The sequence below is a fragment of the Trichophyton rubrum genome (assembly GCF_000151425.1).
Source record: "Trichophyton rubrum CBS 118892 genomic scaffold supercont2.13, whole genome shotgun sequence".
Taxonomy (NCBI): Eukaryota; Fungi; Ascomycota; class Eurotiomycetes; order Onygenales; family Arthrodermataceae; genus Trichophyton; species Trichophyton rubrum.
The window spans coordinates 111,276-134,580 of record NW_003456416.1 but is presented as its reverse complement, the minus strand read 5'-3'; the positions used below and the strand labels follow the sequence as shown (position 1 = coordinate 134,580).

General features: G+C 51.9%; 12 protein-coding genes across 13 annotated transcripts; 4 read left to right on the top strand and 8 right to left on the bottom strand.

Moving 5' to 3' along the window:
* Position 1: 1 nt before the first annotated feature.
* TERG_08291 (uncharacterized protein) lies at positions 2-1,259 on the bottom strand (the record flags this gene model as incomplete). The annotated part of the gene is made up of 3 exons (XM_003231156.2): positions 2-859; positions 940-1,195; positions 1,250-1,259. 3 exons carry the CDS (start codon positions 1,257-1,259, stop codon positions 61-63), a joined length of 1,065 nt encoding a protein of 354 aa, XP_003231204.1. The 3' UTR covers positions 2-60.
* A 260-nt stretch (positions 1,260-1,519) lies between these two features.
* Positions 1,520-2,756, top strand: TERG_08290 (uncharacterized protein; the record flags this gene model as incomplete). Its single annotated transcript, XM_003231155.2, has 3 exons — positions 1,520-1,835; positions 1,894-1,994; positions 2,097-2,756. The coding sequence occupies exons 1-3, from the start codon at positions 1,547-1,549 to the stop codon at positions 2,754-2,756; spliced, it is 1,050 nt and encodes a 349-aa protein (XP_003231203.1). The 5' UTR covers positions 1,520-1,546.
* Positions 2,757-2,928: 172 nt separating this feature from the next.
* On the bottom strand, positions 2,929-3,591 carry TERG_08289 (uncharacterized protein; the record flags this gene model as incomplete). Its single annotated transcript, XM_003231154.1, has 2 exons — positions 2,929-3,296; positions 3,360-3,591. 2 exons carry the CDS (start codon positions 3,589-3,591, stop codon positions 2,929-2,931), a joined length of 600 nt encoding a protein of 199 aa, XP_003231202.1.
* A 371-nt stretch (positions 3,592-3,962) lies between these two features.
* Positions 3,963-6,187, bottom strand: TERG_08288 (ATP-citrate synthase subunit 1; the record flags this gene model as incomplete). The annotated part of the gene is made up of 5 exons (XM_003231153.1): positions 3,963-4,393; positions 4,492-5,587; positions 5,640-5,829; positions 5,894-6,010; positions 6,069-6,187. 5 exons carry the CDS (start codon positions 6,185-6,187, stop codon positions 3,963-3,965), a joined length of 1,953 nt encoding a protein of 650 aa, XP_003231201.1.
* Positions 6,188-6,490: 303 nt separating this feature from the next.
* Positions 6,491-8,971, top strand: TERG_08287 (uncharacterized protein). Its single transcript, XM_003231152.2, has 2 exons — positions 6,491-7,230; positions 7,308-8,971. Exons 1-2 carry the CDS (start codon positions 6,790-6,792, stop codon positions 8,325-8,327), a joined length of 1,461 nt encoding a protein of 486 aa, XP_003231200.1. The 5' UTR covers positions 6,491-6,789; the 3' UTR covers positions 8,328-8,971.
* Positions 8,972-10,249: 1,278 nt separating this feature from the next.
* Positions 10,250-10,939, bottom strand: TERG_08286 (uncharacterized protein; the record flags this gene model as incomplete). Its single annotated transcript, XM_003231151.1, has 3 exons — positions 10,250-10,590; positions 10,661-10,799; positions 10,859-10,939. 3 exons carry the CDS (start codon positions 10,937-10,939, stop codon positions 10,250-10,252), a joined length of 561 nt encoding a protein of 186 aa, XP_003231199.1.
* A 757-nt stretch (positions 10,940-11,696) lies between these two features.
* TERG_12672 (uncharacterized protein) lies at positions 11,697-12,008 on the bottom strand (the record flags this gene model as incomplete). The annotated part of the gene is made up of 1 exon (XM_047751601.1): positions 11,697-12,008. One exon carries the CDS (start codon positions 12,006-12,008, stop codon positions 11,697-11,699), a length of 312 nt encoding a protein of 103 aa, XP_047607511.1.
* A 429-nt stretch (positions 12,009-12,437) lies between these two features.
* On the top strand, positions 12,438-13,866 carry TERG_08285 (uncharacterized protein). Its single transcript, XM_003231150.2, has one exon. It carries the CDS (start codon positions 12,627-12,629, stop codon positions 13,224-13,226), a length of 600 nt encoding a protein of 199 aa, XP_003231198.1. The 5' UTR covers positions 12,438-12,626; the 3' UTR covers positions 13,227-13,866.
* A 720-nt stretch (positions 13,867-14,586) lies between these two features.
* On the bottom strand, positions 14,587-15,894 carry TERG_08284 (uncharacterized protein; the record flags this gene model as incomplete). Of its 2 annotated transcripts, XM_003231149.2 has the most annotated exons (3): positions 14,587-15,290; positions 15,373-15,440; positions 15,504-15,894. In XM_003231149.2, 3 exons carry the CDS (start codon positions 15,892-15,894, stop codon positions 15,141-15,143), a joined length of 609 nt encoding a protein of 202 aa, XP_003231197.1. In that variant the 3' UTR covers positions 14,587-15,140. The 2 variants fall into 2 exon arrangements, with proteins under 2 accessions (XP_003231197.1, XP_047604909.1); XM_047748917.1 differs by having other exon boundaries at positions 14,587-15,440.
* A 312-nt stretch (positions 15,895-16,206) lies between these two features.
* On the bottom strand, positions 16,207-18,072 carry TERG_08283 (uncharacterized protein; the record flags this gene model as incomplete). The annotated part of the gene is made up of 4 exons (XM_003231148.1): positions 16,207-16,457; positions 16,524-16,879; positions 16,940-17,736; positions 17,800-18,072. The coding sequence occupies 4 exons, from the start codon at positions 18,070-18,072 to the stop codon at positions 16,207-16,209; spliced, it is 1,677 nt and encodes a 558-aa protein (XP_003231196.1).
* Positions 18,073-18,386: 314 nt separating this feature from the next.
* On the top strand, positions 18,387-20,708 carry TERG_08282 (uncharacterized protein; the record flags this gene model as incomplete). The annotated part of the gene is made up of 2 exons (XM_003231147.2): positions 18,387-19,467; positions 19,535-20,708. Exons 1-2 carry the CDS (start codon positions 19,283-19,285, stop codon positions 20,706-20,708), a joined length of 1,359 nt encoding a protein of 452 aa, XP_003231195.1. The 5' UTR covers positions 18,387-19,282.
* Positions 20,709-20,801: 93 nt separating this feature from the next.
* TERG_08281 (uncharacterized protein) lies at positions 20,802-22,562 on the bottom strand. Its single transcript, XM_047748916.1, has 3 exons — positions 21,926-22,562; positions 21,703-21,857; positions 20,802-21,646 (listed from the first exon to the last, which is right to left on the bottom strand). The coding sequence occupies exons 1-3, from the start codon at positions 22,362-22,364 to the stop codon at positions 21,401-21,403; spliced, it is 840 nt and encodes a 279-aa protein (XP_047604908.1). The 5' UTR covers positions 22,365-22,562; the 3' UTR covers positions 20,802-21,400.
* Positions 22,563-23,305: the final 743 nt, after the last annotated feature.

Here is a 23,305-nt window from a genome sequence, read left to right as displayed (position 1 = left end):
CCCAGGATACACTAGAGTCTTTAATATTTCTTGTTTTTGTACACGATATAAATGATACTCTTATTTGGTTCCTTTCCCCTTTGCTTCTGTCTCGCCGAGTTCTCTAACCATCACTTTGACGCTGCCCTCGGGAACATCGTCCTTCTCGTCCTCGAATCCAGGGCTGATCCCAACCAAAAGGTATTTCCCGTTAGAGCTAAAGTCCAATGCAGCCACACTGGAAGGATATTTGGGGTACTGCCGTATCCTCCTCTTCGCAATCCCGTCCCACAGGGCAACCACTCCGTCACCACCTCCAGAGGCAAAAGTGCCGAATACAGGGTGAAAGGCGAGGGCGTTGACGGGGTAGACAACATCGACGCCGTCAACGTGCTGCCGATGGCATTTAAACGCATATTTTCGATCTTGAGACTCGTCGGAAGGATCAAACCACTCTACCGCTACTCGCCCTTCTATACTTGATGAGGCGTAGCCAGCGTCATCAGGCATACAGGCCACCGCCCGGGTCATGAACTTGAGACTGCTCTCGCGGCGCTGCCAGGGCTCTAGCTCGAGGGTGTGAGCTGGTGGCTGGCCGCCGGACTGCTCCAGGAATAGCACCAGAGACTTGAGGTCGTAGATGTGTAGCGTTCTCGAAGCCATGGCAACGACAAGTTTGGTAGGGGTAACGGAGAGGGAGAAGGGTTTTGAGGGCAGTGGGATAGTCGCGGGCGAAGCACTCCCGTCTGTCTTGTGGATGTGCAGTGTCATGTCCCACGACGCCGAGACGACCAGGCCATGCTCTCTACTGTAGACCACCGACTTCACGCCCTGACTGTGTGAGCTCAGCACCGTCTGGGTCGAGGTCTGTATATCGATCCTGTAAATAACCGCACGCAAACCGTCAGCGCATCCACACTACATGCAAAAGAAATTCATAGTTTCTTTGAGCTCACTGACTTTTTGACATCCCAGTCCAGCCCGGCAGTGTATAGTTCGTCTTCATTCTGGCCAAAACAGACATCTAGCACCGGCGCGCGATGTTCAAACTTTTGTATGAGTTTCCCCTCGCCAATAGCGCCGTTCTCGTCTCTGAGGTCATACAGATATACGTTCTTGTCCCATGACGACACCACAAAGCGCGTCGACTCTGGCTCGGGGGAGAATTGGACGGCCGATATCACGTCCGAGGGCGGGTTCGCAACGGCGAAATGGTCTAGAAAGCCCTGTTCAGTACACGGTCAATCGGCAAGCGGTGGGCAACACTTACTAGAAGCCATCTGTAGACACTTATTCGCGTATATAAACGATTACCCGGTCACCTTCAACCTTTCAGCGTCTCTCAAAGTCTTTCAATGTCTGTTCGGCTTCTTCGACTTTCATTTCGACTTTTGGAAGCTTCAAAAAGACGGCGGATTCTGCCGCCCCTCACCGCCTTTTTTCTTTTTCTCGACTTTTTGATAAGACAAAAAAGCAAAACATCTTGACGCAGCTTCATATATTATTATTACTATTTGGTAGCCGACTATTGAAGAATACAGACGGACGAGCAGCGGGATAGCGAGTGATGCCGTTCGCACAGCTGGTGATCGGCCCTCCTGGGTCCGGCAAGTCGACGTACTGCAATGGAATGCAGCAGTTCATGTCTGCCATCGGGCGCAAGTGCTCGATTGTCAATTTGGATCCGGCCAACGACCAGACTTCGTATACGCCGGCAGTGGACGTGCGGGAGCTCGTTACGCTGGAGGAGATCATGAAGGAAGACACCCTGGGCCCGAACGGAGCTGTCCTGTATGCGCTGGAGGAGCTCGAGGAGAACTTCGAGTGGCTTGAGGAAGGACTACACAGCTTGGGAGGTATGTTTTTCTTACATCTACTATGTATGGCTCTTCTAACGGCTGGTTTGGCTGGCAGATGACTATGTGCTGTTCGACTGTCCCGGCCAGGTGGAGATATTCACACACCACAGCTCACTAAGGAACATGTTCTTCAAGATCCAGAAACTTGGGTATAGAGTGTGCAGCGCCCCATTTCTCGAGTTTGAACAGCTGCCGTTACTCGTTCGCAGAGTGCATGCAGGCTGGCGGAGTTAATATGCTAACATGCGATGCGTGTAGCTAGTTGTAGTGCACCTGGTCGACTCTTATAACCTCACGCTTCCATCGATGTACATCTCGGCGCTGCTGCTGTCACTCCGGGCAATGCTTCAGATGGATCTGCCGCACCTGAACGTGCTGACTAAGATCGACAACCTCAGCAAATATCCTTCCCTCCCGTTCAACCTGGACTTCTACACCGAAGTCCACGACCTGTCGCACCTGATACCGCACCTGAACGAGGAAGCGCCGTGGCTCGCGAATTCCAAGTTCGACGCGCTGAACTCCGCCATAGTCGAGCTAGTGCAGGATTTCGGGCTGGTAGGATTCGAGACGCTGGCGGTAGAGGATAAGAAGAGCATGATGAGCCTGCTGCATGCGATCGATCGAGCGGGCGGGTATGCATTTGGGTCCGCTGAGGGCGCCAACGATACAGTCTGGCAGGTGGCTGTTAGAGAAGGTATGGGAGTGATGGATGTCAAGGATGTGCAGGAGAGGTGGCTGGATGCAAAGGATGAGTGGGATGAGAAGGAGAGGCAGGACTGGGAAGCAGAAGCCAGGGCGAGAGAAATGAGCTCAACAGGTCCTGCCGGCGACAACGACGACATGGACATGGACGAGCTAATGTCGAATGTCCCGCCCAACAACGGCATCAAGGTGGTAAGGAAACCGCCCAAGTAATTAACGAATAACGATCAACCTGGTAAAAATGAACAAATGGTAGGGGCGTTTTTGCGGGGGGATAATATCACGGAGAATAATCAAGATACATACGCACGTACGTACCTTTTGTAAAACCACCGCTCAGACGGAGGTAGCGAAGAAAGGAGAAATCAAAAAAGAAGGACAGTGTTCATTCACTATCGTCGTCGCCGTCCTCTTCACTTGCACTCTCAATCCCGTGCTCCGGCGGCACCGCAGGCCCGTCGGCAGCAAACATGTCTTCGAGCGCAGCCTTGCCCCCATTCTCCCACTCCCGAGTCAACTTGACGACCTCCATACGAGCCCGGCGGATAGCCTCGAGCTCAGCCTTTTTCATCGTGCCCGAGACGCGCACGACGCGAAAGACACAGCGTTGCTGCTGGTCGAGGTCGTTGGCACCCGCACTCTGTCGGCCAGCAGGGAGACTTGACGTGTATGTCAAGGCCGACCAGACCAGACGATAACTTGCTCGAGGACAGCGTATGATGGCCGTCGACGTAGCGGGCGAGAGATATTTCACTATGTTGTCAGTCAGTAACTTATCAATAGCAGTAACTGGTAGGTAAGGTGAGGTGAACACACCGCTGACGGCACCGGCGCCAGCACCTCCCAGCCTGCCCATCCCCCAGTCGCCGAACATCTCTGCGACGGCCTCCCTGACCATCCTGGCGAGGGCCTGGGGCGTAAGGGCGTCTGGCGTTGGCCGGTGAAGCTGGAGGTGGAAGGCCTTTTCGTCCAACTGGGTCTTTTGCGCGTCCGTGTGCGGCGGGTAGAGGATATTGAGCAGCAGATACCGATGTTTCAGACGGACCATCTTGATATCAATGGCTTTATCTATGGCTTTATCTATGACTTTATCAATGGCTTTATCAATGGCTTTATCAATTGGCTTTATCAACTGTTGTAGAGGTTAAGGATGGAGGTTGGTTGTTGTTGACGTTGATTGATGGTTTTCTCTTTGGGGCTGAAATTTCAACGTCAAAGATAATAACCAACTACGCACCGAAGTCAAGACTATGAAGATAAGGTCTACGAACTGGACAATTTGGAGACGAACGAAGAAAAGTATTATTATCATGGACTAATTTTCATATCAAGGGTTGAAAAGTCAAGCTAGTATCTACCTACCATCCCTCCACCATCTATTTTCAAATCTCAATTGCCGTAAGTGTGCATGCAGTCAGTTTAGATGCTGACCTCGACACGACCCTCGGCCGACGAGCCCTTGGACAGGGTGGGCAGGAGGTAGGTGATGTCGTCCCAGGGGTGGCGGTAGAGGCCGGTGCGCAGGCGCTTCTGGTCCAAGAAATGGGCGATGAGACCGATGCTTCTGCCGAGGACGAAGAGGCCGTTGAGCACGCCCATGGAGAGGTAGTCTTCGGCTTCTTCGGGGGTGAAGGCGCCGCAGTTGCGGATGAGGTCGACGAAGCAGACGGCGATGCAGCCGTCGACGTTGAGGATGAGGTTGTCCTTCTTGGAGGTGGTGACTGTCTCGACGGCGATGGCGTAGTCGAGGAGCTTGTGCGAAGGGAAGTTCTTGATCACGTATTCCTTGACCAGCTCGACACGGAGGTCAGGGTTGGCGCGGGACTTGATACGGTGGCCAATACCGGGGACTAAACAATCAGCAGGGGTCTCTACTTTTTTTTTTTTCTTTTTTTTTTTTTTTATACAGAGTATCGAGTAACTGGCAAGGATGTATAGGTTAACTTACTGAGCTTGTTCTCCTTGCGCATGGTATCGACAAAGTCGCGTGGGGAGAGACCCCGGTCAAAGGCGCGGGTGAACTCCTCCGCAGCACCGTCGAGGGCACCGCCGAAGCGAGAGCCGATGGTGAGCAGACCAGACACCAGGGCGGAGATGAGGTCCTTGCCGGCACGGGTGGTGATGATGGTGTTCATGGCGCCGGAGACAGCGGGACCGTGGTCAGCGGTGAGCATGAGGACCATCTCGAGGAACTTGGAGGCGTAGGCGGGCAGACGACGACGGAACCAGAGCAGGGACATGACGCCGCCGATGCCGATGTCCTCCTTGAAGACGTCGGAGATGGGCATGCCGGCGTAGAGCAGCTCCTGGCCACGGTCGTCAGAAATGGTGGAGATGAATGCGGCGGGCTTCCGGATGAGACCGAGCTCCTGGGCCCAGGAGTAGTCGAGGGGGATCTTGGGCACGACGGGCTCTGGCTGGGGCTTGATGGTGCCCTGCTTGACGAGCTTCTGGTAGACGGCAGAGAGCACGTCGGGCAGGTCCTCGAAGGTGTCGGGGACGTGGATGCCGGCCTCGCGCATGGACTTGTTCTTGGTGACGGCGGTCTCGAGGTCTGAGTTGGCAGAGGCACCGGCGTGGCCGAACTGGACCTCAGTCTTGAACATGCTGGCGCAGGTTCCGATGGCCCAGGCGACGACGGGCTTGGTGATGGTGCCGTTCTTGACGGCCTCGATGACACGGTACTCCTCGACGCCGCCGACCTCGCCGAGCAGGAGGAGGATCTTGCACTCTGGGTTGGCCTGGTAGCGCAGCAGGTGGTCGAGGAAAGTAGTTCCGGGGTATCTGTCACCGCCAATGGCGACGCCTTCGCAGACGCCGTCGGTGGTCTGGCAGACGATGTTGTTGAGCTCGTTGGACATGCCGCCGGACTTGGAGACGTAGGCGACGGAGCCCTTGCGGTACAGCTTGGAGGCGACGATGTTGTCCATCATGCCGCCGGTGTTTCCGATCTTGAACGCACCCGGCTTGATGCCACCGACGGTAGCAGGGCCGATGATGGTGACTCCTTTCTCCTTTGCCCGCACCATGATTTCTCTCGCCCTCTGCCCGAGTTAGCATCCAGCACTGAATAATAAACTAAAGATAGAGTCTTACCCGCTCAGGGACGCCCTCTGCGATGATGGCAATGGTCTTGATCTGGGGGAACTCCATGAGCTCCATGGTCGAGGAGTAGACGGAGCGAGACGAGGCAAAGTTGACGACGGTGTCGACGTCTGCGTGTTTGGCCATGGCCTTGTTGGTGTCCTGGTAGACGGGCAGCAGCGTCTCACTCGTTCCCCAGTACCTACACCACATCAGCAACTATCAATTGACGGTTCTTCATTGAACATTGCAAGGGTAGAACGCACATCTTGCTGACGAACTGGCCGCCAAAGGTGTAGATGATGGCGGCGACGGAGGGGGTCGACCGCTTGCAGATGAAGTCGAAGTCGAGCATCCCCTGCACCGCCCGCGGCTGCATTCCACTGGCCAGCCAGTCAGTATCTCTCGCTCTCACTCTCTACAGCAGTCCTGGGTACGTACTAGACGAAGCATCGAGTCTTGTTGTGGAAGAGGTTGTGTTCGAGGGGGGTGAGCGGGCGCGAGGCAGCAGTGAAGCGGGTGATGTTGTCGTTGGCAGACAAGTTCCCGCCGGCGCCCATGATGACAGTAGAGCAGAAGTAGAAGTAGAAGTAGAAGTAGAGCAGAGTAGAAGCAGGTATAGATGAGCTGTCGCTGTCTAGTCGATCTGAGTCTGGTGGAAGTTGTCTTGAGCGAGGATGAAGACCTTAAGGAGGAGTCGAAGACGAGATCACAGGCACGAGAGAAGCTCCGTCGGCGCGAGGAAGAGGAAGAAGAAGAAGCTGAAGCGAAGGAGCTTTTCTTTCTTTCAGGCTGAAGAAGAAGAAGAAGAAGAAGAAAAGCCAGCGAGGCTGCCTCAACAAGCGCTTTTGGTGGGAAAAAGCGAGCTTGGGCAGAGTGACTTCTCTTCCCTCCTTATTTTGGTGGCGGAAGAAGTCACTCTGCCCCAACGCTCCACCACACAGTCTCGTCTCTCGCTCGTCTTCAGCCTCGACTCTTATAGCTTCTCTCTCTCTTTACAGTCACTACTCATTCTCTCACTCTCTACTTACTGTCTGCCTCTACTCTACTTCTACTCTGCTTCCTCTTCTACTCTGCTTCCTCTTCTACTCTGCTTCCTCTTCTACTCTGCTTCCTCTTCTACTCTACTACTGCCTCTACTCTACTTCCACTTCTATCTACAATGTCGGCAAAGAGCATCTACGAGGCCGACGGCAAGGCCATCCTCAACTACCATCTCACCCGCGCCCCCGTCATCAAGCCCTCGCCGCTGCCGCCAGCAGACACCCACAACCCGCCGCCAAAGCTCGCCTCGCTCGACTTCCCGCCTGACACCGCCGTCGAGGCCGTCCTCGACCAGGCAGAGGCCACCTATCCCTGGCTGCTCGCTCCCGGCGCCCGCTTCGTCGCAAAGCCCGACCAGCTCATCAAGCGCCGCGGCAAGAGTGGCCTGCTCGCCCTCAACAAGACCTGGGCTGAGGCCAGAGCATGGATTGCCGAGCGGGCAGGCAAGGAGCAGCAGGTAGAGACCGTCGTCGGCGTCCTCAGGCACTTCCTCGTCGAGCCCTTTGTGCCGCACCCGCAGGACACCGAGTACTACATCAACATCAACTCCGTCAGAGAGGTAGGCCACCACTTTTATACTATGATATATATATATATATAGAAAGAGAAAGAGAGAGAGAGATGCTAATGGAGTAGGGCGACTGGATACTGTTTACGCATGAAGGCGGCGTGGACGTGGGCGACGTCGACGCCAAAGCTGAGAAGCTGCTCGTCCCCGTCAACCTCAAGCAGTACCCCAGCAACGAGGAGATCGCGGCCGGCCTGCTCAGCAAGATACCCAAGGGGCTGCACAACGTCCTCGTCGACTTCATCACCCGCCTCTACGCCGTCTACGTCGACTGCCAGTTCACCTACCTCGAGATCAACCCCTTGGTCGTCATCCCCAACGAGGACAAGACCTCCGCCTCCGTCCACTTCCTCGACCTCGCCGCAAAGCTCGACCAGACCGCCGAGTTCGAGTGCGGCACCAAGTGGGCCATTGCTCGCTCCCCTGCCGCCCTCGGCCTCGCCGCAACAACTGCGTCGACCTCGTCAAAGGTCACCATCGACGCCGGCCCGCCCATGGACTTCCCCGCCCCCTTTGGCCGCGAGATGAGTAAAGAGGAGAAGTACATCTCCGACATGGACGCCAAGACAGGCGCCTCGCTCAAGCTCACCGTCCTCAACGCCAACGGCCGCATCTGGACCCTCGTCGCCGGTGGTGGTGCCTCCGTCGTCTACGCAGACGCCATCGCCTCGGCTGGACACGTCTCCGAGCTCGCTAACTACGGCGAGTACTCGGGTGCTCCCACCGAGACCCAGACCTACAACTACGCCCGCACCGTCCTCGACCTCATGCTCCGTGCCCCGCTGCGGCCCGAGGGTAAGGTCCTCTTCATCGGCGGCGGCATTGCCAACTTCACCAACGTAGCCACCACCTTCAAGGGCGTCATCCGCGCCCTCAGAGAAGTCGCTCCCGTCCTCGTCGAGCACAAGACCCAGATCTGGGTCCGACGAGCCGGGCCCAACTACCAGGAAGGCCTCAAGAACATCAAGGCCGTCGGCGAAGAGCTGCATCTCGACATGCACGTCTTTGGGCCCGAGATGCACGTCTCCGGCATCGTTCCCCTTGCTCTCAGCGGCAAGACCACCGACATCAAGGAGTTTGGCTCTTGATTGCCTCTCCCCCTCCTCTGTCGACTTTCCCCCTTCCTGTTACTTAAAAACTTCTCCATGATCAAGTGATGCATAATACTAGACATAATTCCTCCTCTTCTTCTCCTTCCTCCTTCATACCGTAGATTTGATTCAGCGGCATAATACGTAGTATGTGCAGCCTCAATATAATAAACAAACAGGTGTAGAGACAAGATTATTACATTCTGGCGGTTAATCTTTCGTTTTGCCGCCGTGAAGTTAAACGAGTCGCGGCAGGCGCTTAAGATGTTACTAATTATAGTAGTTAGCATGAACTCTAATTGAACAGATATCATTGGCTGTAACTGTTTAGCTCAGTTATTGCCTCTACGATATTGCAAACATAGATGTCCCTAGAGTGTCATCTACGGGTGAGTGGAGGTCATTATCTCACTTCAACCCCCTGAGCCAAATAATCTGCACCAACGGAAGGGTACCTCCTTACTGTCTGGGCCTACTCCGACGAGATATCTTATTTGTCTGGGTACAGAGGCCATCAGCAAGGGGTATACCATATCAGGTTGACGACCACAACCGGCTTGGAGAATTCCTCAGCTTTTATCAATCAAGCTGTCCAGGGCAGTACCTTTGACAACCATCGCCCCGAACCCTAACTCAATACTTTATGGAGCAGCCAACCAAGCGCTTCATAGATGCCAATGTTCCCTTTTGCAAGGATGAGCGACCCAGCCGATGCCCGACCATCGCTAAGTTAAGTACTCCATATGAGTACAAATCAGGAGCATATGACGGGACTAGAGGGTAAAATATATCCAGAACTATGCACCATTCTACCCATCACGATCATTCCGCATTACATACCAGAAAGCGAATGAAGCGGGGTGGAAGATCATGCAGCTCGAATTCACACCAGCAGGCCCCATTGAGTTGACTGACAGGACTAGTTCGCTAATACCAAGCTGGCGATGCTGGTGCGTGGCAGCAAAGGAAGCCTGCGTCAAGAACATGATACGTAGTCCGCCGAGCTAGCTTGTATGACCAACTGCAAGCCTGACTCTGCTGGTGCGACACGAACTGTGGTCTGGACGGGGATGCAGGGGGACTGCTGCAGACATCGACATGCACTAGTTAAAAACTCCCTACTAGCCAAAAAATAAGTCGTACTACACTCCTCTCCTCTCTACTACGCATTTCCTCGCTCTCCCTCTCCCTCTTTCCCCCTCTCTTTGTATGTGTGTCTGCGTCGTAGCTAAATAGACCGAGAGATTGGAGGTGCCAAGTTCCTGCCTGTAAACTTGATAGCTATGCGAAATGTTGTACAATGCTGACACCATGGTTATTTCTTAATATATATTAACTGCTGGTAGTGCCAACAGCGATATTGGATGACGGGATATTTCAATAGTGGCGGATCAAGATCCTGTTAATTAGCTGTTTCTGCTGATTCGTCTCACTGAACTCTCACTGCCCAAGTGGCTTTCTTTGGGCTATGATAGTGGCTACTTTTTGCTTGGAAAAAAAACTCGGTTGTCCAGGCGCGCCACGACCGGCTGCAGGCGACAGATAAAATTAACGAGTAGCTAAGCAGATAGGCATACGTAAGTCTGCTTGTTCTGCAGACTAGAATTGAGATTATCAAGCGGTGTAATTGTATCTTGTATTTTCTGCATGAGCAAAGGGTGAGATACTGGCCGTTTTCCCTTTCTAGATACGCAGTTAGACCGCAATTAAGAAATATCTCAGATACATAGACGAAAGTTGCTTTTCCCTCGAAACAAAATCACATCACACGTTAGGCTAACACATTTGTCTGTCTTCTCTCTTTCAAGAAGTAGATTGTATATATATTAGGTCATCAGGGGTAATTTATCAACTAAGAGACATGAAGGGTTCAAGAAATATTAATTATTAATTTGCATAGGTCTCGATGGAGACATTGTTTACAAGTAGGCAGCGAGAGCGAGGATGGCAGCGCCCATACCGCCAATGTTGGCAGAGAGACCGGAAGCAGCACCGGTGTAGATGGGGGTGGACTGGGTTGGGACACCGGTGTTGGTGAAGGTGCCGGTGCCAGATGGGCCACCTGGGGCGCCGGTGCCGGATGGAGAGCCGGTGCCAGTTGGGGCGGGAGTGGTGGGAGCTGGGGAGCTCTCGGTGGGAGAGGCAGTGGGAGCCTCGCTGGTGGAGGGCTCAGATGGCTTGGAGGAGGACTGCTCAACTGGAGGAATGGAGACGGGAGCTCCGGCCTCGGAGCACTGCTTGACGACGGCGTTGGAGACGGCTATAAGCGTAGGTTAGCAATGCGTATGCATGGGACTAATAGGATAATATAGTCAGGCCTTAAAACTTACAGATTTGGTCGGCAACAGGGCACTTGGACTTGACGCAAGGAGTGATCTTGGCTGGGAGCTCTGGCTTGGAGCAGTGGCACTTGAAGTCGGTCAACTCGGAGCATCCATCAGTGGTGAGAGCATCGAGGAAGCATGGCAGCTATAGAGAATGTTAGCAAATAGGTCCTTTCTTTCATCGCTGTCGAATGTAACACATACAGAGCACTGAGGAACGTCTGGGAGCTGAGCAGAGACGACGGTGGCAGCAGCCAGGGCAATGACGGCCTGAGAGAACTTCATTTTGTTGGTATTTGGTAGACAAGAAAGACTTGTATTAATTCGATAGTAAACGACAGTTGAACGACGAAACGAGTGTCTATGTTAAGAACTGTTGCGAGGATGGAGGAGAGAAAAGGAAAAGGAGGAAGAGAAAAGCCAGAACGCAGCAGGTAGGATGGGAAGAGCTTTATATCTTCAGATGAGAAACAAGAGAGGATCCAACTTTGCAAAAATGAAGATGAAAAAAGAAATATTAGAGAGGCAAGAAATCAGTGTAACCGAAAAAGCAACCTGCGGCCGAGTTTACAAAAAAATAACAACACCACATCCAAGCCACTTGGAGAGGGTGGAGGAAGATGGAGGAAGAAGCAAAGGAGCTGGATCCACACCCCACGTCCTCAAGTTAGCTCAAGGGAATGGAGAGGAGTCTGGTGTGGACAGTTGACGTCGGCTTGGGGCCGGGGTATATGTTAGTTGAAGACATGGATTTGGCCAGATGGAAGGGAAGGGAAGGACGAGGTTTGAAAATTTCACATGCAGCATCCCTCATGTTCCCTTAGCAAGATCAGAACAGTGTACTTGGCCAGTAACAGGAACAAGTACCTTCGTGTGTGTATACATCCTTCTGTAACCCACGGTTGATCTTGCGTGGTTGTGGTGGTGACGGCAACACTTGACTGAATGGCTGGTTCCTGTAGACAATGGAGATGCCGTCCTGCAAGCCGGAGGTTGTTCGTGCATTGTACCGCGGTTCCAGAGTACGATTAATTGTTGTCCACTAATTGCGAGGTCGGATGCTCGGTACATCGTAGATGTACTCCCAAGCGTGGATACGGGGTATGGGGTGGTGTGGACTTTTGGCCTTGTTGCTCCCCCAGAGGTGGGTCGTCGTCGTAACTTTGAAGAACGAGCGAGATGCTATTTTTTCATGCTTGGTTGGGAGGACCCCCTGCCACATTGTGTCTTCCTCTGCTTCGCCCGAAGGTCTGGAAGTCCATCCTCTGTACTCTTGTGTGTATCGGAACAGGCGCATGGAGGAACCATCGGTGGACCTTTCATCGCCCAGCGGCTGAAGGTGGCAAACAAACATCCAACCACCTCAGAAAATGGAAAAGTTGAATGATGGTCAAGCTTTTCTTCCCCTTCTAACTAAAGAGCGGAAGGACTCTTCCTCAAGGGCTCTGTCGGCTCTGTCGCTGTAAGAGAGTGTCTAGGGTGGAAGGAAGCGGCTGTACGAAATAGCCTTACGCTCTGTATCCTTTCGTGCGAATAGCCAAGGACCCCTGGTGTGGTTACCTTCTTCCTTACTCCGTACAATAAGATAATGCGGAGTGAGCCGTAGCTCGAACATCAACGAGCCAGGAACTGGCAGATGTTAGTTCGTAGTTAGCACTTCTCAGGTTACGGATGCACCGCTGCATCTCGCTCTGTTCCTCGCCATTCCCAACCCCCCTTGCGCCTCTCGGCTTCTCGAAAGAAAATCTTAAGCCGGTAGGCCCGCTTGGCCAGCAGCCCATTCGCTGTTGTTAAAGGCCCTCTCGCTATTCTCCGTGGCCGGTCTGCTTCTCCATGACTCTCCTTCACACAGTTGGAACGGGGAAGCCCGCTTGGCTCAGTAGCTCCCAGCACTCTGAATGGCCATTGTCCAGTTAGTGTATGCAATGCAGGTGGGAAAGGAAAAAAGCAACGGGACAGAGGGCTGGGATCGATGTCTCACGTCAAGTCTCCACATGGAGCATCTCTACTGGCCATGGACAGGTTCATCGTTGCTTGCCTGGTCGAAAGAGAAGCAAGAGGAGGCTATATGGAGATCCCGGCAGGAGGCGGCAAGGGGATGCGCAGCTCGTCCTCCGTGCTATGCTGTATCGTACTGTCACCCGCTTCTTGTCTTTGCTTCTTCTCCTTGCCATCTCGAAAATCCGTCAGCGGGTGGTTGGACGAGTCGGCTCACTCTGACTCGTCCTTCTCAAGCTCTAAGCTTTGTCCTGGTGACTGGACTACGCATATCTGTTGCCCTGGAGATATCCAGCTCGGGTTGCTACTGTCGTCGTCAGTCTTCCTGCCTCACGATGACGATGACGATCGATCCAACCACCACCAACCACCCCTCTGGATCGATGAGTTATACTATCCATTGATAGTAACGGGCAATGCCCACTGGACCGAATGCCACATTGGAAAATCACCATGGCTAGCTGTGCCACCGTCGTATCACCCGCAAGCCCTTGGGGGCGTCTCAAGAGGGCTCTCAGATATCAACTCCCGCAGCGGCGTTGACTATCACCCCCAATGTCTACCCCTTAAGTAGCTATTGTCATGCCTAATTATGTAAAATCCTCCATGTCAGCGGTACTCCGTCGAGGTGGGAATAAACGGCCCGATCTGGGGTAAATCTGTGTATTTTTGCTCTTGTGCTCCAATTCCGTTAATTTCGTGGCTTGCTTTCTTTTTGCAAGCTGTCTCTATCGACGGAGTATTATCTCAGCACTGATGATCCATGCCAGCCATGTCCCGACAGCAAGCACAATCATTAATTACTTCGTTTTCCAGTCGTCTCTGCGTGTCTCTCTCTGCATGTCTCTGTTTACGCGTGCGTGTGAATAGCCAAATCATGGCGTGCCATATCCGATCCTAGCTTGAGGTTAGGGGCCGGAGATCCCCAAAGAGGCGATGCTCTCCGCCTGCATAACGTCACATCATCGGATTTTACTGGGTTTGATCGTATTTTTTTAGCTGTTGCCCGAAGTCAAGAGTTCGTGGCAAGTAGCCGCTTGTTGTTTCTTGTTTCTGATGACATGCATCGCTGGATACAGCTGACGATGGGGGTGATGATGATGCAGGTGTCACTCGATGACGGATGTAGCATTTCACAGCCTCCATCTCACTTTCTCAGCCCGATGGCGAAGGCAAAGGAGTCGGCTCCCGTGCGCTGATGCAGGTTCCCTGGCAGCGAGACATGTCGACGTAGCATTTCATATCTCATGGGCCGTCTGGCATTACTTTTCTGCTAGCTGTTGGTACACATGCATTCCTGCATGCAAGAGGAACATCCTCGGTGAGAGAAAAAAAATGAGATCAAAAAGGGGGCCAGCCAGGTCAAAGCGAGTAGTCGGCCTCTGTAGGCGAGAATAAGGGAGCAAGCGTTCAGAAGCCCTGCAGTTTCGTATCCAGATGGAAAGCAAGGGAAAGGCCCAGCCCTCCCCTTCGATTGGTCTGATGTACCTGCGTGCGAGGATCTCGCAAATCGGCTCCCCTGTTTTAGCATCGATTAAGAACCGAGAGGGAAGAGCTGCTTGACTTCCCTGACTTTCGCTCTCTGATTTCAACCTTCTGGCCCTCTGTCAGGTCAATTAGTCTCGTCTTTTTTTTGCTTCTCGGGAAAGGGGTTGATATTGAACTCTGACACACCTAAATCTCTAGTCCCTACCTTAATTCTCCCTCTGTCTGTTTGCTCGGCCTTATGAACACTTCAGTTCCGAGAAATATGCATGAGGTGGTGGGAGGATTACTCGAGGAGCCACTCTTTACGATGTTTTGCATGCGCCAATGTGCCAGGAACGGAGAGAAGAGGTCGAGAGAAAAAAAGGGGCACTTGTCTAAACCTGGGGAAACGGGGAGCGGATCCATCCAGGGGGCGCCTGTTGTTAGCCCGAGGATATTAAAGGCCTTTCCCCAGGTTTTTCTTTCGTTCCGCCGTGTTTAAACAAGCGCCGACCCGTGTGCCTCCTCTCTTCCATTTTCCCTTACTTAATTTCCATGTGAACGCTGGATGCTGGACGAGGTGCATTTCGAAGATTTGGTCGGCATTCCTCCCTCTTGCCCGGCCGATTGCTCAGGACCACTGCAGACAACCAATTACCATCTGTCTGCTACCGCTATCATTGGGCTTTGTCTGCTGCTCAGTAGTCAAAAGAAAGATCTTGGGAGAAGAATAGTATGAATTCCAACCTTGTGCGTTCCCGAGTATCAAGCCGAAGTCCAAAAAGAAAAGATATCAGAAAACACATAGCATCCCATGACCCCGAGTGAAAATGACAAAAAGCGTCAAAAGCAAAGTCAACATCAGTTGATCCAACGGACCAAAGCAAGCAGATGCTCGGGGAAAAATAGAATAATACAGAAAAAGAACAAGCCGCGGTAATAAGAAGAGCATCTGTCGTCGTCATTAAACAGGAGAAGAAAAAACGAGGTACTCAGGAAGAATACCCAAGGTGACGGGACATCACGATAGCAACTCGTCTATGTACGCCTTCTCGCTCGCTTTCTCCCGCATCTCTTCCTTTAACAAGACCGCAAGGACTTCAATCGGCGGATTCAGGCCGAGAGCATGAGCTCGTCTCCAGCGTTTTATCCGTGCAATTCCAATGCATGGCTGACAGATGATATTCAGTCAGCTTTTGCTTTTCTGCTGCTGCTTTTTGCTGCCAGGAAAGTATATTGATGAATTTACTTACGCCGTACTGACTGCACAGGTCAAAGTGCCGTAGAATCCTCTCCTCAATACTTAGATCTGCTTGATGCACTGTAAACCCGTAAATGTCAGCCAGATTGATGCCCCGTAGTCCCGCAGAAGTACTCGGCATACCTCTCGAGGCAGTTCGCTTTTTCTCCTCCGCCCGCCAGTATGCTTGCAGCTGCTTCACCGTCAATGCCTCTGCCTGCTCATCTTCCTTCGACTTTGGCAACGCTGCCTCGGCTCTGGCCTGCTCGTGTACGACGGCTGTTGAAGTTGTGGATGCTGGAGTAGCCTTGACTTCGGCGGCAGGTTCTTGCAGCTGCAGTTGCTCCTCGTCCTGCTTCTTTGGCAGGCTGTGGGTGGGCAGGGAGATCTCCTTGGGCGAGGGAGACTTCTGCTTCAAGTCCTTGCCGGGTATCGAGGCATTGGAGAAGGGCTTTGATATCTTTGACTGCGTGCCGAACTGGAGGGTTGCCTGGTTGTTTTTGCGTGACTCGGCGGCTTTTCGGCGGGGGGCCATGTCGACGGTGAGTTAAGGACTATCTTGATGCGATAGTGAGCTGAGTATCAACTGGATCGCACTCTGGTTGTTTCGCTGTTGATGAGAAGCTGCCGTCGTTGGTGTCTGTCTGTCGCCGCTGGCTGCCTGGAGGCTCATCGGCCGGGAAAAACGCTGGTTGTCCATGGCAACCACCCCGAGGCGGCTTTTTCTCCAGCCAACACAACACGAGCAGAGCCTCCACTCCAACAGTAGGGAGACGGTGGTCAGGATCAAAGAACTACGCGGATACAGCGGGAGACACAGGTCTATGGAGGGTTTAATGGCTGCTATCTAGATACCAAAGATGGACGACGGCTTGAACTTGAGGACATCCGCAACGACTTCCACCATCTCGACCACTTTCTCTTCCTCGAGCCGCTTGCCGTATAGCTGTAGCGAGACGGGCGCACCGTGATAGAACTCAGGATCATACTCGGACTGCATGATCTTGTCCTGCTCGCTCAGAGGCTTCCAGCTCGCGTCTCGCTTCAGGTCGACGGCCTTGTCTGCGTAGGTGACGGGGAACGTACACGATGGGAGATCTACCAGTCACAGAGCTTGTCAACAGCGGGACATCAGGAATCAGACCCGGCGAAGGAGAAACATACCTAGCAGGTTACCAAAGGCAGTGAAGCCGAAATACTGCACCGTCTCGCCATATCCCAGACGAGCAGCGGGGGCAACGGCGGCTGGAGCGATGATACAGTCCATGGGGCCGGCAGTGTCCGTCTTGGTAGCCATCCACCTGTCGAGATACGCTCGTTGCAGGCCGTTGCGTTCGATGATCATATCGTTCAGCTTGACGGCGTCCAGCTGGTTTTCCTTGAGCGTTGAGAAGGTCTTCTCCATGCATTTGAAGAGAGGCTCGCCGTGCTTCTCTAGCTGCGGGAGGATGGCGGATGTTCCGAATACCTTGAACCCTTCCATGACGAGACGCAGAACCTCAGGGTGTCCGGTTGGTGCCCTTTTAAAAGCAGTTCGTCAGCGCAAAATACAGCTTTGAAGTAGCGGAGGAGTGGCTTACCATTCAAAGACATCATGGCCGGCTTCTTTCAGTGCCTTGCTCACGATGTTAAGGGCGCGCTCTATGGGCGGGTAGCAAGTCATACCGCCGTCATTTTTACCTAATATACCAATACGCAACTTCCGCCCCTTGGGCTGGATGACATCCTTCCTCCAGGGGATGGGGAGAAGCTTGGGGTCGGCGTTCCACTGCCCGGCCTGCTCAGACATGATCGTCTCGCAAAACAGCTTGACAGTATCAAGTGAGGTTGCCATTGGGCCGCACACGGATGGGATAAACTCCTGTCCCTGTATGGCTGCTCGTCCTCCTAGGGTCGAGAACCGGCCAAAGGAGGGCTTCAAACCATACAGATGGCAGAACGCGCCTGGAACACGGATACTGCCTCCGATATCTGTTCCAAGTCCCAATGGAGACGCCTTGAGGGCCAGAAGAGCTGCCTCTCCGCCTGACGAGCCACCGGGGCTCAAACCCTTGTGGATGGGGTTTCTAGTCTCTCCCCAGACTCTGTTGTCTGTCTCTGCCATCAACATTGCCGTGGGCACGTTAGTCTTGACATAGAAGACTGCACCCAAGTCTCGCAGTCCCGTCACTATTACGGAGTCCTTTACTGTAGGCTCGATGGTGTACGCCGCCATTCCAATGGACGACGGATGAGGGACCGTCATGAAGTTGTCCTTTAGCGAGACTGGCAGCCCGTGAAGAGGGCCAACCACCTTTCCTGCCCTTTCGAGGTGATCGTCTAGCTCCTTTGCGCGCTTCAATCCCTCGTCAAACAGAACTTCAGTGACACAGTTGGTCTATAAACTCTCACGTCAGCCAACTTGTTCGTCCCTGAGCAGAAGAAGCGTCTTTACACATACCAGCTTCTGTGCAATGACAGTTGCCTTGCAAAAGGCCGTGGTTATCGTCACGGAAGACAGCTTTCTTGTCCTGAGCTTCTCTAACAGCACAGAGGCATCGGAATTGATAATCTCCAGCTCCTCGGTGGTGAGAAGACCTGAAGTCTGAGGGTACGATCGCAGGTCTCGCGGCAGCTCATCTTCCTTGACATCGGGGATAGACCAAAATGCGGCAAGGGCATCGTCTCTCCTCTTCCTTGCTGCCGCAGATATTTCTTTATAGCACTGTCCCATCTTCGTTTACTCGTGGAAACTTGATTTTTTGATCTTAATGCTGGATATGTCTTCTAGTCTGCCACTCTGGCCTTTGCACTGCGAATTCGTCCCCTATTTATCTATCAACAAAGACAGGGCTAACCGGAACCCCTCCTAACATTTAGCCGGTGAAGCAGGGCGATCCCGCCTCGGCCTTGCTTGACTGGAGGGTATATCCCGTCAACTAAATGTCAACAACGCCTCTCTCAGTGCAGAAGCTATCTTTCCCCCGTCGGTTGGCCCATCGCTCCCCCGCAACGTCCCCACATGGGGTAGAGTATATCTTATCTGGCGGTGGCATGGTAATCTTTCCGCGATGCGGACACATCGTGGTCGCCTTCTAGTAGTTATACGGCTGGTAGAGCAGTTTACATCTAAAATATAGATGTGTATCAAAGTGTTGTGGTAAGTGTTTATATGGTTGAAGAAACAGTCGTCGTATAGTTATATTGAAAATGCCATCAGCCTCAATTAACATCACAACCGAGACCACGTCAATGACCTAATCTAATTGGTATTCTACCTTAACCTTTTAAGTCGGCGTCTGCAGCCACTCCTGATCTTAGTTGAGTTGCCCGAGGTCGTCGGAGATGTTCAATGTATTCGGTCGATAGGTTGGGTTCGCCTGTAGAGTGTTTTCTAGAGACAAGATCCAGCCTCAGCCTGCCTGATGAATCTTACAGAGTCACCATCTATAAAATATGCTCATTTGCCGTCTTTGCTTCCAATCGTCAGTGATATTGAACTGCTATGGCTCCTTCCATTGCTCCCTGGGGATACAGGCACAAATACAGTGGCTTCCCCCAAACCCTCCACCTTTCCGCGGGGTAACGAGCAGCTGGCCAATCATAAGCCGTTTCTCCTCTATCCTCCCATAAACTTCGGCCTTAATTCCGTGATTAGTCAGTATTTAGTCAGATGTTAAAGTGGCGCGCGCTAGTAACGCGTCTGGCGCGTCTCGTCGCGTCTCTTTTGGTGGTGGCTGGAAAGAAGAAAATGCAAGCAAAAGAAAGACGCTGATAGAGAAGAAACAAACCAACCACCGCAGGTGGAAAAGCGAGGGCTGGACAAAGAGAGGGCAATTGATAATGGACAGGAGCTCTCTGTGCCTGCTTTCCTGTCTTGTTGGTGCTTCGGAGCTGTATTACGGATACATCCTGCTCACTTCAACTGATAGTCGCAGCCCAGCATGAGCCTCAGGCCCATCGAGCAGGCGTTGGCCAGCCTTCTGCCCGCGCTCGCAGAGGATCTCCCTCGTGAGCTGCTGAATCTTGCGTCTTCCCTGCTCACCCAGTCTCGGAGCTGTGGTGCGACTCTCAAGCCGGAGATGGAAATTGCCAGGCCGTATGCGTGTGCGGAAATCGCCTGCAAGAGGTAGTGTTGTTTGCTTCTTTCTTTGGATGCCCCCATTGACACGCAGACTAACTCTGGGTGATTGCAGATTAGCCAGGACGTTGAAACTTCCATCACCTATCAGCCGTCCACCTTGCCCTCCCAGAGTGTACAAGAAGCTCTACGCGCATCTCGAACAGTCCCTGCAAAGCTCGTCGGTCAGCTCCAAGCGCCAGAATGCAGAAGCCCAAGCACAGAAACGCGCATCTACCAGAATACAGAACAAAGCTACAGCTTCTCCGGCCTTACCTACACCTACAGCCACATCGTCAGCGATCTCATCTCCTAGACAGGCTAAAAATTCGGGGAATGGTCGGAATAATGTATCGTCAAAGCTGGTGACGGGCAGTTCGCCTGCCGTGGAGCTGCCTCAGTGGACAATGGGACAAATCAGGACGATATGCAAGACGTTTCCTTCTCTCACGCGAGCAAAGGAGATCCCATCACCTAGCACATTTGCCTCCACTCTTCCACCACATGTATACGCCGGCCTTTGCTCAGTTCTATCATTTATCTCAGCTTCAGAGGGACGTCTTACAGAAAAATGGCAGGATCTCGTCTCACCCGTCTTATCACTCGGGAAAGGGCAGGATGATCCTGAAGCATTGAAGGTGACGAATGAGAGGGTGACAACATTGAGCATTGCCATTTATTTCGTTGTCTACACCCGGCGGATTGGGATGGTATACGATGCAGAGGCACAACACTACCCCAACAAGCCGATGACAGAAGTGAATGAGACAGACATGGAAGAAACGATAGGCCGCGCATTAGACAGCGTTGGTCTCCCCCGGCTGGTAAATGGCCGTGAACAATACTCTATGGAGGTCGATGCATGGCTTATGATCATGCTTGAGATGGGCTGGGCCATTAATCAAGAGTGGTTTGAAAACATTCCTTTACCAACTACAGACGAGATTGAGGCCTATAATCAGAAAAACAAGAGAAGAAAGAGAGGTTTCGGTGAGGATTCCGATTTTGAAGAAGACGATGAAGAGATACTCAGTCCCAAGCGGAAGATGGTGAAGAGCAGGAATGCGGATGTTGGAAGAAGACATCTGACGTCGGGAGAGCAGAATCACTGTGGTGACACACTGCTACCTGGACTAGGCACAATGATGCATCCTCAGGTTGACTGGCTGAGTGAAGACAAGAGATACTCGTATGGAACGTGGAGGGACCGCATAATGATGTGGATAGAGCAGGTGGAGATCTCAGGTTGATACCTGATCTTGCTTCCACCTCCCCCCTTTTCATATCCTTTACATGTTTATTTTTCCATTCTTTGTCGGTTCCTCTTTTTTTTTTTTTTCTTTTGGACATACCCAGGAAACCTGCAACATTTTTTACCTGTAGCATATTTGGAGTACGGAGCACCATACCCAGGCTTTTTGAGAAATAATTGTTTGAATAAGTGCCACCGCAATGGAAGAAAGCTTATTGCAAGACATTAAAATGTTTCATGGTCTATTGGTTAAAATCTATGAGGGCAGAGAATGGAGATGAAGTGAAGAAGTGAAAGTATGAGAAGACAAGGGTTAGTACCAGATACTTCTTGTCCGATGATGGGGCATAGTCTCTTTCCCGTCCGCTTCCATATCCTTGACCATATCGTACAAGAAAAAGTCGATCAAGATGGCGTTGATGTGTAAAGGTTTGGATCCATTAGCTTCATGATGGCCATTCCTCTGTCGTTGAAGCTCTTGTATTTCTCGTCTTATTAGCTCCACGCCCCAGATACTGGCACCACGAAGCTCGACCTCCCGCTGATGGCCACTAGGTATGAGCTTGCGCTGCCGAATAACACTCTCCAGCGGCGGAGAGAAGAGCAGACAACCAAGCTGGTTAAGCATTTGAGGGATACGATAATCTTATATATGATTAGAGAGTTGATAAATCAAAGATACGATGAGTATTAAGGGAGCATACCGGCAAACATGGTAATTTTGTCTATATCATGGAACTCTCCGTAACTCTGGCCTTGGAAGCAAGCCCATAAATCAGCAACGAGAATCTGAGCCCGCTTGTAGAACCGGACTTTCTTCCCGGAAAACTCAGTCTCGTCTCTGAAGCAAGGGAAGTTTTGAGCCAGGAGATTGACCAAAGCTGCTGCTGAACCATTGGCTTCCTCAATGCAGTTGGTAAAGCTACAATCATATTTCTATGGCAATGAATTAGCATTGGAATGTAACGGATGATAGTTGAAGTTATGTATACCTCATAAAGAACTGATCCTGCTTCTCGTAGACAGGCGATGCGTTCCTGAAGTAGAGGAATCTCTTCATCCGTAGCAGACCGGAAAACATGCCTCAGCACTTCATCCGTGCACTCGTTTTCATCTTGCCAAAAGTCGGAGCTCGTAATGGGTATCTCTGTAAGTCTCAGCATGGTGTCCTTTGGAGTATTAGAAAAAGAAATGCAGGGGTAGACAGATATATACCCTCATCAAGGGCCCTCTGCAAGGCCGCGACCAGACTCCAATAACCGGTCCATTTCCTACCGCGATACTCAACCGCAAATCTCTTCGATGCATCAAGTTCAGACCAGAAACTGAAGTTGAGTAGGTCCATGGTGAATATAAAATTGACAGTGGACTCGTCTTTAGCTTTTGGATGCAGCTCATGGGCTGACCATGACTCAGTTGAGTATTCTTTTTCCTGCATCATCTTCCAAATATTTTTGGCAGCAGACTTGGTTCCCTTAGGGTCAAGGGCAACATCTATAGCGTTGTCAAAGATGAACTTTGCGCCCTCGAGCACCTTTGTCTCTGCTGGCGGTGGTGTTTTTGAGTTGCCTCCTCCTAGGCCGAGGGACTGCCGGAGCAGTTCCAGCAGCTCCAGGTCCGGCCCGTCATCATCGTAATCGTCATCCGCATGCATAATTAGATGTTTAGAGAAGAATTGAATGCAAAACGTCCCAAGAGGGCGTCTCTGTTAATATATCAACTGGTATATCAACTAGGGAAGGAGGGTATTAAAAAGGAAACAACACATTAAATAGTTATGCAAATCAGAAAAACAGAAGAATCCCCCGAATAAAAAGAAGAAGAAGAAGAAGAACCACCCGAGATTCGTTTTGTAGACTGCTTTTTCCTTCCAGACCCTTTTTTCTTTTCTGGAGCATAAAAAAAAACTTATATAATTTCTTCTCAATCAAACAAGGGGTTCTCCTTGCGCCGTTAAACTTATGCTTACATAAGTTATAATTTTAAAGTCATGTGAATCGTACTTCTTGTCAAGGCTTACATATCCTGTCCCGCGATTGGTGCATTTTGTCCAATCAAATGGCTAACCACAAGCTATTCCTACACGTGACATTACATAAACTAAATGCCCTTATATTACTAATCAAACCTTGTTTCCACGTCGATGCAGCAGAAAAAACAGCAAAAAGCAGCGGTAAAAGCGATAGTAAACAATCTAGGAGGCGATAGCAGGCGATAGCAGGCGATAGTAGCAGCAAATGGCAGCAGTAGCAGTGAGGGTGTACTCCGTAGCGACAGTGTGTGGCGGGGTTAGGGGCAGTTTCTAGATATAAGAAGCGTGCAATGCTCCATCGCAGTTAGTTATGATGGTCAAGGGAGACGGACGGCAGGCGACACTGCATGCTTCATCATAAGAGCGGCTGGATAGTAGAGACGGAAGATAGAGGCAGCAAACAGTGTGTTCCCTGCTTTGCCCATTATTCGTTGCCTTCGCTGCCCTCTTTCTCGGCAACGTCTCTCTCCTGTCAAAGGGGCTGCAGGAAATCCACTTTTCCGCCTGGGGATGATGAGGTCACCACCTCTTTTTCTCGTCGTTCTCTCTCGTCCGCTCCCTCT